This window comes from Rhamphochromis longiceps, linkage group LG1 (genome assembly GCF_057381845.1).
Source record: "Rhamphochromis longiceps isolate RC_006_pf linkage group LG1, R_longiceps_female_GT1.1, whole genome shotgun sequence".
In the NCBI taxonomy this organism is placed as follows: Eukaryota; Metazoa; Chordata; class Actinopteri; order Cichliformes; family Cichlidae; genus Rhamphochromis; species Rhamphochromis longiceps.
In genome coordinates this window covers 15,145,993-15,161,664 of record NC_140557.1, presented here as the reverse complement: position 1 = coordinate 15,161,664, position 15,672 = coordinate 15,145,993, and the positions used below count along the sequence as shown (strand labels likewise).

The 15,672-nt window shown below is 39.9% G+C and overlaps 2 protein-coding genes and 1 long non-coding RNA gene across 5 annotated transcripts in view; 2 read left to right on the top strand and 1 right to left on the bottom strand.

Moving 5' to 3' along the window:
* The window catches only part of LOC146678465 (uncharacterized), a 50,396-nt gene extending 47,160 nt beyond the window's left edge, over positions 1–3,236 (top strand). The window contains exon 3 of the long non-coding RNA XR_014909424.1: positions 3,123–3,236. This is a non-coding gene — a long non-coding RNA (uncharacterized LOC146678465). The remainder of the gene's footprint in view (positions 1–3,122) is intronic.
* The window catches only part of kif26ba (kinesin family member 26Ba), a 102,593-nt gene extending 97,238 nt beyond the window's left edge, over positions 1–5,355 (bottom strand). For all 3 annotated transcript variants that reach the window (XM_085395872.1, XM_085395795.1, XM_085395951.1), the window contains exons 1-2: positions 4,646–5,355; positions 3,019–3,411 (exon numbers count right to left, since the gene is read on the bottom strand). In XM_085395872.1, the coding sequence (XP_085251998.1) occupies positions 3,019–3,411; positions 4,646–4,705 (453 nt within the window). In that variant the 5' untranslated portion in view covers positions 4,706–5,355. The remainder of the gene's footprint in view (positions 1–3,018; positions 3,412–4,645) is intronic.
* Positions 5,356–7,285: 1,930 nt separating this feature from the next.
* Positions 7,286–14,605, top strand: LOC146678463 (PWWP domain-containing DNA repair factor 3A). The gene is made up of 14 exons (XM_085396280.1): positions 7,286–7,501; positions 8,164–8,343; positions 8,494–8,807; positions 8,936–9,164; positions 9,335–9,478; positions 9,562–9,632; positions 9,888–9,964; positions 10,875–10,935; positions 11,029–11,104; positions 11,227–11,277; positions 11,405–11,640; positions 13,685–13,906; positions 14,011–14,099; positions 14,181–14,605. Exons 2-14 carry the CDS (start codon positions 8,337–8,339, stop codon positions 14,257–14,259), a joined length of 1,656 nt encoding a protein of 551 aa, XP_085252406.1. The 5' UTR covers positions 7,286–7,501; positions 8,164–8,336; the 3' UTR covers positions 14,260–14,605.
* Positions 14,606–15,672: the final 1,067 nt, after the last annotated feature.

The window sequence follows — 15,672 nt, the reverse complement described above, 5'->3', positions numbered from 1 at the left end:
GTGTGTTAGCTGTTTAATCAGATGGTTGATGTGTGTTTGTGTTTTAGCTGTGCGGTGGGTCACATATGTCACAGTGTCCTGTGGGACTAACACGGGGTCTCACGCTGACAGTGCATCAGGAACCCATACACCCACACAAAATACACAAGCCAAATTGCTGCACTGGCATATTTGGAGAAGGAGAAGGATTATTAGGTCAAACTAATGACTTTAGTTCAGCGTTTCATGATGCAGAACACCTGCGTAGTTTAAACCATTCTTGTAAAACGTGTCTGGGTTTAAAAAAAAAGAAGAAAACCAGTCAGGAAATTCTAGATGGTTAAAATACCTGAACCATTAAATTTTTCAGTAACAGCCCAGAGGGTTTTTTTTCCATCAATGAAACTAACCTCTGCTCTTGCAGTGGAGTTTCTGCGCAGACAAGAGCAGAAAACACGTGTAATATAGGTAAGACACTTGAATTAGCAACTTCCAATTAAAGTTTCTTTATAACGTGCATAACTTCATCTCATGAGTAAAAACAAGCTGAAAGGAAGAGAGCAGGTTACATTTGTAATTTGATATTTTTCCTGCTGGGCATTCAGCAAGACAGTGCAAATTCTTTCTTTTTTTTGGGTTTAATTAAAAATTATCTTAATACTTTAGCTATCCAGCACTATGGTCAACCTGCCGTCTTTAAATGTGTTTATAATAAACTGATTTGACTTACATGTTGTTTTAAGTTTCTCAGGATTTAACCACTTCTCTACTTACATGAAACGTATTCATTTTACTGATAATAGGTGTTATTAAAAAATTATTATATTGATTTAATGCACTTCATTAGCTGTGGGTATTGTACTGTTGAATCAACACTTTTCAAGAAGTAGTGTCAGGTGTCTGTTTGAACTCAAGGATCGAACACTCTAATACTATAAAAAGAACCAACCCCAAGGAAAAAGAGTCAAAATAACTAATTTATGCAAGAACCGCTGGAGCGACTTGAGTCACTTCACACATGAGAAACTTCTTAAAAATAAAAATGCAAACAACAGATTTAAAAGTACAGAGACACGTGTTTTCTCTTCTTAGTGTGAAACAACTATCACAGTCTTCAAGGTGTTGCATCCACAGTGTAAAATAATGTAATACAACACATTTTTTCCAATGTCAAATTCCACTCCTGTTCATACTTTGAAGGTTAAATCAGTGAAGCAAATTGGGACAAGTCAATAAAATCTATTTTTTATTAACAGACCCTTGAGCCACATGAGATATTTTGAAATTCAATGACCCCAAGATTTCTGCACTAGATTCATTGATACTATTGAGCTCATTTCCACGTCTTCATCAATCCATTTTAATTGCTTATCCAATTCAGGGTCACAGGCAGGCTGGAGACAATTCAGCTGACATTGGGCAAGAGGTGTAGTACACCCAGGACAGGTCACCAGTCTCTCACAGGGAGACAGACCACCATTCACACTCAAATTCATCTCTACTGCCAATTTAGATTCACCAAATAACCTAACATGCATGTCTTTGGACTGTGGGAGGAACTAGATCACCGAGAGGAAATTCACACAGGCAAACTCCACTTAGAAAGTCCCCATCCAAGTAATAAGGTGAACACCCACAATCTTATTGCTAACTATTGCCCACACACTATATGCCATCCTCATTTCCATATCCTCTTCCAGTAAGGTCATACTATTTTATGTCTATATTGAGACAGCTTTTAAATGAAGACATACACACTACCTAAACTAGTTATAATGCTGATTGTTGTGCATGCGTTTTTTCTACGCTGCAATAAAGTTAGCCACAATGGGAACTTTAATCAGCCTGAAATGAACCCAGCCTCACAAATGACGCTTTAATTAGTGGTCTGGCAACTGAGACTCCCAACTAACCCCTGCTGTTCCTAACAATTTCCAACTGTCATACTCTCGAACTAATAAAAATACAGCATTTCCACACCACTTGTTGTCTTACAGTCTTTACAGCAAATTCCACTATGCCACTCTAAGTCTACATCTGACTCAACAGCTTTGCCTTATCAGCCCCGTGGCATATAATTTAAGCCTATTTGTTACCAATTAACTCAATGTCTGATATGAGGCCCATTGTTTTATAACTAAAATTCAGTCAGCTGTAGCAGAAGGACATCAGACCCAAAGGCAAAGAGCAGTCAAAAGTTAAATTCGTCTAGTGATAAGTAATGTCACATTAATTCATAATCAAGTTTTAAAAACAAACAATAATAAGAAAACCTATTCAGTGTAGAAAAGGTAAGAAATGTGAGCTGCATATCTGTATATATGATGCATTTGTACGCCCAGGTGAATGTACACTCTGGGACTCCTGGAAATATCCTGGCTATTGAGAAATGCTGCACTAATGAAAATAAAACTGATTATATAGACTACCCACAGAAACAAATGATACACCTGTCAAAGAAAATGAGAAAAGGCAGGAGTCCAAGTGGATTAATACTAGTCTTTGAGGTTAGTGTCTTACAGTAATCCATCACATTAATTCCCTCAAAAGAAGAAAAGCAATATAGACTAAAGCGAGCTCATTGATTTTGGTAATATGTTCAATCAGGCAAAATGGGAAACTCCAAGACAGAAATCAAAATGATCTCGCCTATGTTTTTCATTTTGTTTTGGCAGTGACAGTATTGGATAAACAGCTTCACATACAATTATGATCCCAAATCCCAAAGGCTCTTTGGTTTCTGCTCCTTTTTCTTTGCAGCTGGTCAAATGGGGGTTGGACAAATTACAGCATCCTTATGATTTATGGCAACAATAATGCTGACGACACACCAACACAGTAAGCAAGAGCATGATTACAAGTCCCCTCTTTCATGAGCAACAAAGTTAATAAGTGCCAGTGACCAAATGCCACAGTTAATGAAGGAGCAAGTTATTTTTGGACGCTATGAAACTGAGCATAACCACTTGTGTGTGACTTCCTACACACTTTTTCAGATACGCTATAAGACAGAAGGACAAACAAAACTAAGAAATTTACCTTGCTGGAATAAGGTCCAGGGATGAGCAGTTTTAGTGCCTGTCGTTTCAGCTCTGTCAGCCTTGCATTGCAGTTCTCACACCATATCCCTCTTTCACTTCCAGGGGAACTTCCACTGCCTGAGGCCGGCGATCCTGTCCCAAAACCTGGTGAGCCACCTAGCGAACCGGGTGATCCTGTCCCAATGCCTGGGGAGATGGTCCCAGGTGACCCAGAGAAGGATCCTGGTGAGGAGATTCCTGAGCCTGGGGATGGTGTTCCCGTGGAGCTGGGCATGGAGCCAGCACCCTCCGGGGCGGGGCGTGTACCGGAGCGGGTGGTCTCATCATAGGCTTTTCGGTACCATGTGTCCGGGAAGAAGGAGGAAGATTTGGTCGGCGATGTGTCAGGGACCTAAGAAAAAATTTTCCGAAGAGAAAAAATTAATGATGGTGTATTTCCAAGATGCAAATTTTTACAGTCACTGCAGGAAAGTCAAAATATGTATATAATATAATCATTGTGTTTATGTGCATTACACCGACAGCACATGGCCAGTATATCAATCTGCACCTGCCTTTGTGTACTAATATAGAGATATGTTTCTGAAATAAAGTTAAAGCAAGTAAACATTTCTTTAATTAAAAATTCAACAACTAATTGTTCTGCTTTAACAAAAAAATGAATACCCAAATCACAGATTCAGCATCCATTGTTATTCCACAATCAACACTAAAAATGTTGATTTCTCTTAAAAGAAAAAAGGCTAAGCAGACACAGAGTGTCCTGTGAATAACCCACACAGGAAATGTGTGATCAGGGATCAAGATTAGACGGAGTCTTACCTAACATTAGGACATTAAATTAGACAGACATTCAGTTAAAAACCTACAAACAGAGAATGACATTAAACATTTCCTGCAATGGAACGACAAGTCATCCTAGTGAGTGCTTCCATAAACCACTAAATAGGATTAAGCCAGGATAGACCTGTTATTTTGTTCTACTCAACCACATGGGAACATCAAACAAGCAGCAAAGAATGGAGAATTTGATCTTTTGCGGCTGGGTAAATCCAGTCAGAGAACAGACCCATTGATGTGGTGGAGGCTGTAAAGGTTGGGCACTCCTGTGATCTTTCTCTCGAGGGCTATAATAAGGCAGCAAAGAGTTGAGGCTGATAAATGGGAACGCTCAATCATCTCCAAATGAAGAGGTGGTTATATTGTGCCAAACGGCGTGTTATAAATTATTGTTAATTAGTCTTTGTAGATGATAGGCAGTGACACAGGTGTGACTATAATAGTCTTCACTGATTTAGCACTTTGGTGCTCAGCAAGTGCTACTTCTGGGGATCATTCAGTGAAAATGCATGCCAGCGTTGTGACACCATAACACCATAAGCACTGATATTTGAAGTGTGATCTTCACAAAGCAATCAGCAGTAGGAACACAAATCTTACAAGAACCTTCAAGTTTCATGTTTATGTCACCCTGAAAACGAAGCAAACGGCAGTCTCCTATAAAAATGGGTGGAGTGTGAGATGAAGTGCATGCAGCAGTGAACGGATGATAAGTTTTAATGTTTACCAGGCTGATTGGGAACAGAGGTGTGTCCACCCCTCGGCTGCTGGAATGAATAACCTACCCCATATTTTCTGCTCCGGCTGCTCACAGACCTCTCCTTAGTCCCCGACAGTGAAGTCATGTTGGAGGTGAGAGGAATGGGGAGGAGGAGAGGAGAGGAGAAAGAACCTCTGCTACAGCTTCACATCCAAAAATAAATAAATTAAAAAATAAAAAATAAAGACCACCGGATCAATTTCAATTAACCACACGCCCCAGCAGTTTGCTCTTCTCGGGCTGGTGGTAACCTCACGCCACTTCCAGATGCATGATGAACCCAGTTACATCCCCATGCTGCGTCTAAGAGACACACAATAAAAAATCACAGATGGTTTCGGTCTCTTCTTAACAAACCGCACGGTTTGTTGCGTCTAAAATAGCCCTCGAATTACTCCTAAAAGCACACAAGAATCACACAGGTCGGTGAAAAAGACCGCTCCCCTTCAGCAGAGTCTATGAGCTGAATGAAGCTCTCTGTTCAACAGCGCTCTAGAGTGGCACCGCACTCAGCCCAGCCTCTCTCCATCAGCTCTGCGTCTCAGGCTGGCCAGGTAAAGCAAACACCCCCACCCCCCTCAGGGGGTAGCTGAAATTCCGACGCACGGCGCAGGTCTCCTTCTCTAACTAGACCGTGTGAGATTCGGCTGGTTCAGACCACTGCTACAGAAGTCATCTCCTCGTTGTTTGTACTTTGAGTGTTACTATCTGCGCCCTCCTCTTGACTTCCTGCGGCTCCGCCGAAGCCAGCAGTTGACTGAAGAGACAGGAGCAAGAACGCACATCTGGATGAAGGCGGGGCCAATTTATCCCTCATCTGCCTCAGGCCAATGCACGTCCAAAGGTGCCAGTTGAGTGACAGGTGGATTTCTGCCTGATTAAAGTGGAAAGTGGTGGAGTTTAGGAACATAACTTTAAGGTGTTTAAAAAAAATTGTAAGTTTTCAAGTCATTTTGACCAAAGCTATAAAAACTTTGTATTTATGCGAGATTCATTTTTGGACAGTATGGACTGAGAAAAAATATACTTACATATAAATAACAATTAAACCGATTTTCTATGAGGAAAATCCAACGAATGGAGGCATTTCAAAGACTTTACTTATTTATTTGTATTTTATTTTTTTTAGTTTGGTGTCTTGGAAGTACTTGGATTTTAATTCCTGATTACAGCCCCGAAAACCTCTCAATCAAGCAGGCAGTGGTATCAGATAGAATAAAATGGATGAAGAAAATCATCAAATTACAACGAGACTAAAAAATGTTAAATAACTGTGTACTCAGTGTCAAAGACATCTCAGCCCTGTTGCTGTAAGCTTAACCACCGGCCTTTGACCTCTGTCAGTCAAACAGAAACAAAAACAAATAAAAAAGTGTCAATTGTGACTTTTCAGCAGGTAAAGCTGTAGGGTGGTGAGCCCCTAATTGAAGAAAATATCTGTAGAAAGCAAAGCTAGGACTGTAGCATTAAGATCCAAGCATGAGCAGCAGCAATACTTCTACGTGATGGAAAGGTTTAGGAAACCCATGTGAACACAGGATGAGTGGTCACACAGTGCCCTCTTTTGTTCCCAGGAGGGCATTGCGGTTGAAACCAGACACCAACAGGTAAGTGAAAGTAGACTGTTGAACAGACCTGTTTCCCATCCTTTCCCACTCTTTTTCCTTTTTAATGACTGCGTAATCAGAGAAGATTTTGCTTTTTTTCTTTCTTGCTTAGTCTTTCACACTTTTTTACCAGAAGAGATTTTGCTGCACTAAAGGTGAGTGTCGATTTTAGAGAAAGAAGTGGTATTGTGAGCGCTCTGCAGTTGGGTAGTGTCGCTTTGACTTACACTTTTAACACAGAAATTTCAAAAAGAAACAAACAAACAAAAAACCTACAGGCATGCTGTTTTTAATTTTGCAAATGGTTAGCACGTCTAACAGGACAAAAGTCCTGGGCTCAAATCCGGGGTTGTGTAGCCTTGCTTTGTATAGTCTGCATGTTCTCCCTGCCCATAATTGTGAAAGTGGACTTGTGTGGTTGTCTCTAGGTTTTCGCTCTGCGAGAATTTGGACAAGCAGGTTGTACTCTGCTACCCCTATGATAAACTAGATAAGCTTCAACGCTGAATTAGAGCACAGCAGTAAATAATAAATAAATAAATAAATAGAATAAAACGAAATAAATACAAATAAAAAAGATTACACGAATAGCAAAACAAGCTTTTTTATGTGTCTCTGTAAAACTCTGTGGATCTGGAAGCAAGTTACAGTAAAAAAAAAAAAAGTCACATGACTGTCTTTTTTTCTATGTGTGTATATATATAACTTATTGAATTTGGTAGCTTTTTGTGAGATTGGAAGACAATGTCGCTTTAGAGTTAATACAGCAAAAAATGGGGGCAGTTTCAAAAAATTCAAAATTAAACCCGGTATGTTTGGGTGGCATTTTTTTCATATTACATTTTTATTTGAATTATTTAATTCTTGCCTCCTACCCATGCATAAGCCTATTAAAATCTCTTCTAAACAGTATATAGCTGCAAGTTGTGCACACATCCTGTGCTCAACCACAACACTAAATCCGTGAACAGCCAAGCGTGTCCTTCTCGCTTTTTCAGACATAAAATCACGCCCTCCGGTCCAGATGGTGGCGGCAAATCTTTTAGTGTGGTATACAGTCCACGAGAAATAACAAACATTTGTTAACAGGAATTGTCTGCACGACGCATTGCTTTCACTATTGACTGCAGGTTTTGTTTCGGGGTTAGGAACTCCTTTTTTTCGTGCAACTTTTGGTAACGGTGAATGTTTACATGCAACAACTATGTCAAGGGTTTTAACTGGAGCTAAAAGCTAGCGAGTGGCACAAAAATACCGAGTTTAGGGTTCCTAAGGTAAGTGGCTAGTTGTAGCTCTTGTCATTACTTCGCTTGACTCGGGCAGAGGTGGTCAGTCAGTCGCTATTTTTTATGGGTCTACGTCGTAGTTTGGCGGCAGTTAATTTGTTGCATTGCTTGTTTTAGTTGATCCGTACGTCAACGTTATTGCATTATATAAAGGGCGGAATAGTGACATGGCTTTAGTGTGACAAGTGGCGCATAACTACAATACGGAACTGTGTAAACCCCCGTGAACAACTTTGTGATTTGTTAGAAACTAGGTTTTTATGCCTGTTTACTAGCGAGCAAGTCTTGTTAGCAAGCGAGCGCTCTTATCTGGTTGACCTGCAGCACATCTTGGGCGTTGCGCTGTTACTGCACCGTTAAACTTTGTTTTTCAAATGTTTGTTGTGCCGTTTGCACATGTATGGTTTTCTTAAAACCCAAATTCATAAATGGTAGAGTTTCCCGTTAAAAAGGTACTTAGACGCCCAGTTCCAGGACACTGTTGTCTCCGTGACAACAGCTTTTCCGCATATTTGTGAATTCACTACGCATGTCAAGAATAACCTGCGAATATCGCGTTTAGTGCCAAACTCATCCAAGGCGAAAGTACGGCCTACTAAGCATGCCGATTGAGCAACATCGCCTTACTTTACTTTTTTTTTTTTAATCAGTCATAAAGCTACTGCGGCTACCGGTTTATCCACCCTGGCGCCTACTACGGACCTTCAACTCCCCCAAATAAAGAAAATAAGCCCCGATTAATGTCAGATCGCTGGTATTCCGGTGTCCCAATGAACTCCAGGGAAAGCTTTCCACAAGGAGGAATACACCAAATATTACAGCAATGAAAGGTAATCAAAACTTTTATGAACGAGAACTCTGAGTTACATTTTAGAAAGTCGTTGAGACAGCCAGATGTTTTTATATGAACACACAAATTTACTCAAAATGACAGTAGAAAAATGACCACGTGATTTTTTTTTTTTCTCTCCCCCCCCTAGGTGCACCTGGAAAAACAAGGAAAAAGGAACCTAAAAAGAAGTCGCCAGAGAAAGACCCCTCAGATGCGGTTTTGTCTCCCAGCACAGATGATTCAAGTGCTGTGCCAGGCAGCGGCAACTGCAGCGACTGCGGCCTTGTCTTTTCAATAGAGGCTAGTACTCCAAAAAATGAAAGGGAGAAAATGAGGTTTGCACAAGAAGCCTGCTTGACCTCCACACCAGTCTACAGCACCACCTATGATGTCCCGTCAACCATTTCAGGCTCCCCTCCTGAAGGGGAGCTACAATACACTGAGTTCATCACTCAGATAAAGGTATGGTATAAAAGTGAAATTTATATATTTTTATAATCCCACATAGCTTCAGTGAATTCAGTTTCCTTTTGTTATGTTCTGTTTTATGTCCTAATTTCCTTCGGGATTAATAAAGTATTCTGATTTAGACAACAGCGGTAGATTCACAGTCAAAACGTCAACGTAAGCGTAAGAGACCGGTTAAACAAAGACAGACAAAGACGCAAACGCAGACCGATGGTAAAACCGATGATCCTCCAGTCAAGTGCCGGCGTGGTAGGAAGCCAAAAAGAGAGACTGGGAATTTAAATAAAGAGAAATCATCCTCCCGCTCCAGGCCAAGATTTGAACTCCAGAAGGCTGAAGCAGAAAGTCAAGGTAGTGTATTATTCAGTACTGTTGTCCCCAAGCACAGCCAGTTCTGTGAAGCCACATTTTTTACATTTGTTTTTTATTTTGCACAGTCTGTCTTGCATGTCATGTGTTTTTAATTGGCATGGAGAGCTGAAGGTGTGCTCTAATTCTGTCTCTTCTTAACTCCACAATAGATGACTCCATGATGTCTTCGGATCTTTCAATAGAACTGAGTCATCATGAAGAACAGCTGTCTACTTTGTCCTACCAGAAGGATGACATAAGTGATGAGGAGGACGAGGAAGAGCTCCCAAGTTTCCTGATGCGGACAGACGAAAGTGAGCGAGACCACAAGGATAACTGGAGTCTGTGACGGTACAGGACACTGAGTTGATTTGTTTATTTTTGTTTTGACTTTCAGAGCCCCCATCCATTACCGAAGGAGCATTTGTGTGGCACAAATATAGAAACTATCCATATTGGCCTGCATTGGTGAGTACATAATGGTGACATGTGATAAAATCACAATTTAGCAGATTCTGGTTAATGTTTTCCTTTTCTTTTATTGAATCAATGCCTTAAATGCTTTTTTTATACGTGCTGTCAGTCAGCCTACTATTGTATATCTTGAATTTACTAGATGATGAATCAAAAAAAGTGTTCACTGTTAAAATGACAATAATTGCCCATGAAAAACATTGACTCACCTTTTGTTTTGTTTTTTATTTGTTGTTTTGTTTGCTGTAGGTAAAAAGTGTGAACAGAAAGCACAGAAAAGCCAGTATCATCTTCATTGATGACTCAATCATTGAGAAAAAGAAAGGGTAGGATGTTTTCTCTTTTTGCTTTGTTGTTTCTTGCTTGTCTTTAGGTGATACATACACTCACCAGCCACTTTACAAAGTACACCTTGGTTGGACATGTAGGTCCACAATGTGGATCTCCCTTTACACCATACTCCAAAGGTCATTTGAGAACCGTGAACCCACTGTCATGTTCAAGAAAGTACTTTGAGATTATTTGAGCTTTGCGAAATGGTGCTTTATCTTTCTGGAAGGGATAAAGGGTGATGGACATGGTCAGTAACAATGCTCAAGTAGGCTGGGGCATTTAAACAATGCTAAAGTGGTACTAAGGGTCCTAAAATGTGGCATGAAAATATCAATCCTCACTATTGCATCACCACTAGCAGCCTGAGCCATTGAGACAAGGCAGGATAGATCCATGCTTTCATGTCGTTTATGCCAAATTCTGATTCTACTATCTGAATAATGGTCAACAGACCAGGCACCATTTTTCCCATCTTCTATTTCTCCAGTTGGAAATGTACAATTTTTGGTGAGCCGTTGTGATTTGTAGCCTAGGTTTCCTGTTCTTAGCTGATAGTAGTGGCACCCACTGCTGCCTAGTAAATCCTAGCAATCATTGTGTGGGAAAGTCCAGTTTATAAAATATTCATGGCAGTCCAACTGGCAGCAACATCCATTTAAAGACATTTAAATCACCTTTGTTCCCCATTCTAATGCTCAGTCTGAATTTCAGCAGGTTGTCTTGGTCATGTCTACATGCCTAAATGCATCGGGTTATTGCCATGTGATTAGCTAATTAGATATTTGCATTAAGAATTTGAACTGTATCCAATGAAGTGGCTGATTAGTGTATGCACATTACTTAGTGTTGTTACATTTATGTTATTTAAATAAACGTTTCAGTTGGGTGTTTGTGTTTCTAAAGGTTTGCTGTGGCTCTAAAATGCTTGAAACCTTTTGACTGTGAAGAAGCTAATGAACTCATGGTAAGAACTGCTCACAGAGTATGTTCGGATTTCTGAAAATGTTCACTTGACACAACGGTAAACTGTTTTTGCTTTTTTGTTGGTTTTAAACAGTGTAAAGCCAAAGAAAGCTATGATGCTGCAATATCATGGTCCCTGGATCTCATAACCGACTACAGATTTCGGATTGGTGAGTTGCTTATGTAATGCCTCAGCAAGCAGAAACACTGTTGTGTGTGATATGTTGTTTAAACAATATTGGGATGATATCACTGAATTAGCTGCAGTACTAATCATGTTTTATCTTTGTAGCATGTGGCTCATTTTCTGGCTCCTTCATACAGTACTTTGATCACGATATGAGTAAGTTTCATCCTTGACCTGGAATCAGAAATTTCAACGAGGCTAGCACAGAATTAAAAAGTTGAATACACCTACAGATTCGCTAGGCCCCGATGTTGCTCTTGACTGCTGGTCTGAATTGGTTTAGGTTATCCTGTGAGGAGGAGGTATCCAAAGGCAGCTTCAGAGAGACTAACCATCATCAGTGATTCAACAATGGAGGAGCCATGTGATGTTAAGGAGGACAGCTTTAGTGAACAGCAGAAGGAAATAAGGTGTTCAAAGAGGTTGCTGCCAGATCGGACCCATGCTGCCCACAACCGCGCAAATGAGAAGCTTGTACATTTCATTGTCAAGCAACACATGGTCGACGCACACCTCCTGGTATGAATGACTCTGTTGCTTTTCTGCTGGTGTAATTCTTGTTCCATATCATTTAATCCAATATAGGTATACCAAGAAACTGTTCAGTGTGCATAGCAGTGACTTGGCCGATAGAGTTTTAGGGGGTGATTGTTTGTGTTCCTCAAAAAGCTACAGTTCTGGTGTCACTTCACTAAAATTATGTAAATGTTGCAGCAGTGCTGAGTAATGAGTGCTGCTTTGATCTTTTAGGACAGCCCAAACTGAAACAGAAGCAGAAAGCAGAGTTTTTTACCAGCTCAAAATAATTTAATATTCTGAGTAATTTGGACTATTTGTTTTCCTTTATGCCACCAAAGTTTTATGAGATGAAAACTCATATTTGGTTTCTGTGGCTCAACTTAGGCTTGAAACTTTCCTGCTCAAATTATGTAACTTTTCAGCTTTTGAGTTATTGACTGCAACAGTGCCGGATCTAGTGCACCGCTAACCTGACCCCACTGTGGGCTGCCCATTGTGGGCTGTGTGGGTACGCCAGTACTGGGGGTAGTGGGTTTGCCCATTTAAAAAGCCCATAAAGGGGCCCCCAAAAGGTAAAACTGCTGCCAGCCCTGTGTGGGAACACCCAACTGTGAGACCCACGTGAGAAATGTGTGGGTTTGCCCCAACCCACACAGCTTCACAGTTCACCCACTGCACAAGCACGTTTGTAGGCCACGGTTTTCATCTGTTTTTACAATACAGAATCACAATACATATAAAGACTGGGTGAGGTTGAAACACCAATCAACAACAAGGGCTTTGAAGTGCTGCAAGAGAAGAGCCCTGTTCTGCCCTACTAATGAAGTTACAATAGATCCAAACAAAAGCCTTTCAACTGTAATTCTTCGTGGAAACCAAATATGCCTTGACTTTGACTTCCTCTTTTAGCTGGCGTTACCATCTTGGAAGTTTAGAAAAAACACATGATGACCAGCTGACTTAAAACATGTAGCCACTGGTGACCTTTCATCTGAATTCCTTTAGTTGCTTTTATGTGCAGAGATCCTTTTTTTGTGTCTGTTTGTTTGTTTTTGTTTTAATAAATCTTGATTAGTTTTCACAGCATATACCAGCCCAAATGTGGATTTCAACAACTAAATCATAAACAACAATTTGTTTTTTGTTTTGTTTTTTATTTTAAACTTATTTCCAGTGTGTGGAAACAAATGCACGTCTCCTTTGGCCATAGCATCACATTTGCCACAGTTACATAGGTCTGGAAATTAAAGATAGTCAAAGACTAGACATTTAAATTCAACTTGCCATCATTTATGTTCTTCTTAGTTCCTTGTTATAGTAATGGAAAGAAGGATCGGGATAGATTTTTATTAACACTTTTTTTTTTATTTCATTTATATAGTACAATACTATGGTTATCATCAACAAATGCATATTATTTTTCTGTTATAAAGGTTAATGTTTTACCTTGATTGATGACATACCACTCATGATTATATGCTATTATTTGCTGATGCTGATAACTGTTTATAGCTGAAATGCCCTAGTTTGCCGTTAGGTAAACGCAAAGAGGTACTTATAAGTGAGTACCAATATTTTGTTTGTCCTAACTATTTATCAAGACCAGGTGTCCTATGCTCTTATACGTTTCTGAATTGCGCGCTCTGTTAGTATGACACCAGAGCAAAGTCAAAAGCCGTCTCTGTTAAGACGTGGAGATTTATTTGAATAAAGTACGGGTGGTAGAGGCCACAACGAATGTAAGCTGACCTCGATTTTAGTATACCGTACTTACAAATTTAAGTTCACCCCAGTAATGTCCAATACTTTCAGGAGCTCAACCAGTTATGCAAAGAGTGTGCCAGAGCATGCAAAAATTAAACAAACATATGGGTGAATATTGAAAGTATTTGCATATGAATGCTATAAAAAATAAATAAATAAATTTTCAGTTGCAGTTCTTTTTAAAATCTGACATCTGAGCTGCGCCACACTAAGATGTGATGGCATAAGAAACTATAATTGATTGAATAAATCTCTTCCCATTGTATCACACTTCCTACAGGCTGTGATCCATGGACAGGAGAAGTCCAGGTGGCTTCGCTCCTTCTTAAGTGACAATCGTAGACGAGTGGTGAACATATACCTTGAAGATGACCATCAGCTCGACCAAGTCTACTGCTACCTAAATGAGCTCTATACAGCAGCTGTGGCCAACGCCCCCTGCGTAGCTGATGTGAAATCCATGGATCGTGTCCCTTTTGTCCTGGATGTGCTTCTTCCTGAGGTGAGCTAAAGCCTGCATGAGTGCTCACAGGTTTTGTTTGCAATGTTTCCTGATATGCAGTTCAGTTTCTGTAGTCCAGGTGTTATGAGTTTGTTTCTGTGCAGGCCATTATTTATGCCATTGCTGGAGTGGACAACATTTCAGTAAAAACAGCAGAAGAAAAATACCTCAGGGGGCGGCGTATAAGTAACAGGTAAGACTTTCATATGTTAAATTTTTAAAAAGAATGACTTCATTGATAAATACTAATTTTTTTTTGTTGTTGTTGTTTCAGAGAAAGGCAGCAGTTTGATTTAAAGATTGAGCAGCAAATGAGGAAGAAATCGCATCCAAACACTTCCATTATTCTCTGACTGTCGGTCTGAGTGTCAAGATTTGTGACATTTTGAGTGTTTTAAGTTTTGTTTATAAGTAATGCAGCCATAACCGGTGTGCCTTGCAATCAATCACTGCACTGTTTTGTTTTTGTTTGTTTGTTTGTTTTGTTTGTTTTTGTATACTTGTAAAAAGTGAATATCAAGCATATAATAAAACCTAAAAACAGGCCATGAAATGTAATCATGAAAGGCAGTTTCATCACCTAACTTTATTCCGTAAGTGGAAATGTACACATGGCCAAATCGCTTCTCAAGTATTAATGATCTGTCTGCATGTGCTTTTATCAGAGTTTTACATAAAATAAAAAGTGTTATAAAACTTTTTGTTGAACTGTGAAGGTTCTCATAAACACTAAAGGGACAGTCACACAGAGACCATAGAAAGGCAAAAAACCCTCTGCAATGGTGAAGAAAGTGGTAATAAACATTCCCCCACATCAAGGTGAGCAAATGAAGCAACCACCAATGAGAGAGAAGGATACCCCTGATTCACATATGATGGGGTGGAAAATGAATTGGAGGCAATCGGATCCTGGAGCGTTTATAATTTCCATGCCAGTAATTGACAGTTGCTCTATGGACACGTCTCAATAAAAGGCCAAATGCCAACAGACTTCGTCACACCAGCAATAATAAACAGTACAGTACATACAGTTTGTGTGTTTGCTGATGTTGAGCTGATAGAAACTGCATTTGAAATTAAGTGACACTTAAAAATATTACTCCCTTTATGCCCCTTGCTCCTAGATGCCGAAGGGCCGCAACAGCTACTTATTGGTACATGCAGTCATTAAATATCGATAAATTAAGACACCGGACCACTTTGCCTCGTTCATCTCTTTTTACCTGGTGAATAATACACGAACAGGACTGCTTTCATGTGTTACAGTTTAGGTTCAAATCAGTTTGATATTTGAATGCTCGCAGTGACGTCAATAACTTCCCGCAAATCTGTGAAACTAAAAGTAACAGCCTGTTTTGAAAATGTAAGGAGTAGAAAGCACAGATAATTGCTTTAAAATGTAGGGAGTAAAAGTAAAAATGTGTCAGGACAAAAATACTCAAGTAAAGTAGAGATACCCGAATAGTCTACCTATGTACAGTAACGAAGTATTTGTCCCTGCTGTCTTTTTGTCAGAGGCACAACTGACACTCGTCTCCACCCACTCCACCCTGACTTGATGCCAGCAAAATCATGTATCTTCACTACCTTTCCTTGGAGCTTAACTGTTATTATAGAGCTTTTGCTTTGCCTTTCTGCCCCCGCATTGGAGCATTTTCACCACACGGCATATGATCCGTGTGTTGACCCTGCAGCTAAAAAAAGAAGAAGTTTGATATTGCAAAGTCATGATCTTTCCGGTTTTGGTTTCTATTGTTCAAACAGAA

Coding starts and splice junctions, on each gene's coding strand:
- LOC146678463 (XM_085396280.1), top strand. Junction 9,479..9,561: donor CCTGATGCGGACAGACGAAA/GTGAGCGAGACC, acceptor TTTGACTTTCAG/AGCCCCCATCCATTACCGAA. Junction 11,105..11,226: donor CGACTACAGATTTCGGATTG/GTGAGTTGCTTA, acceptor TTATCTTTGTAG/CATGTGGCTCATTTTCTGGC.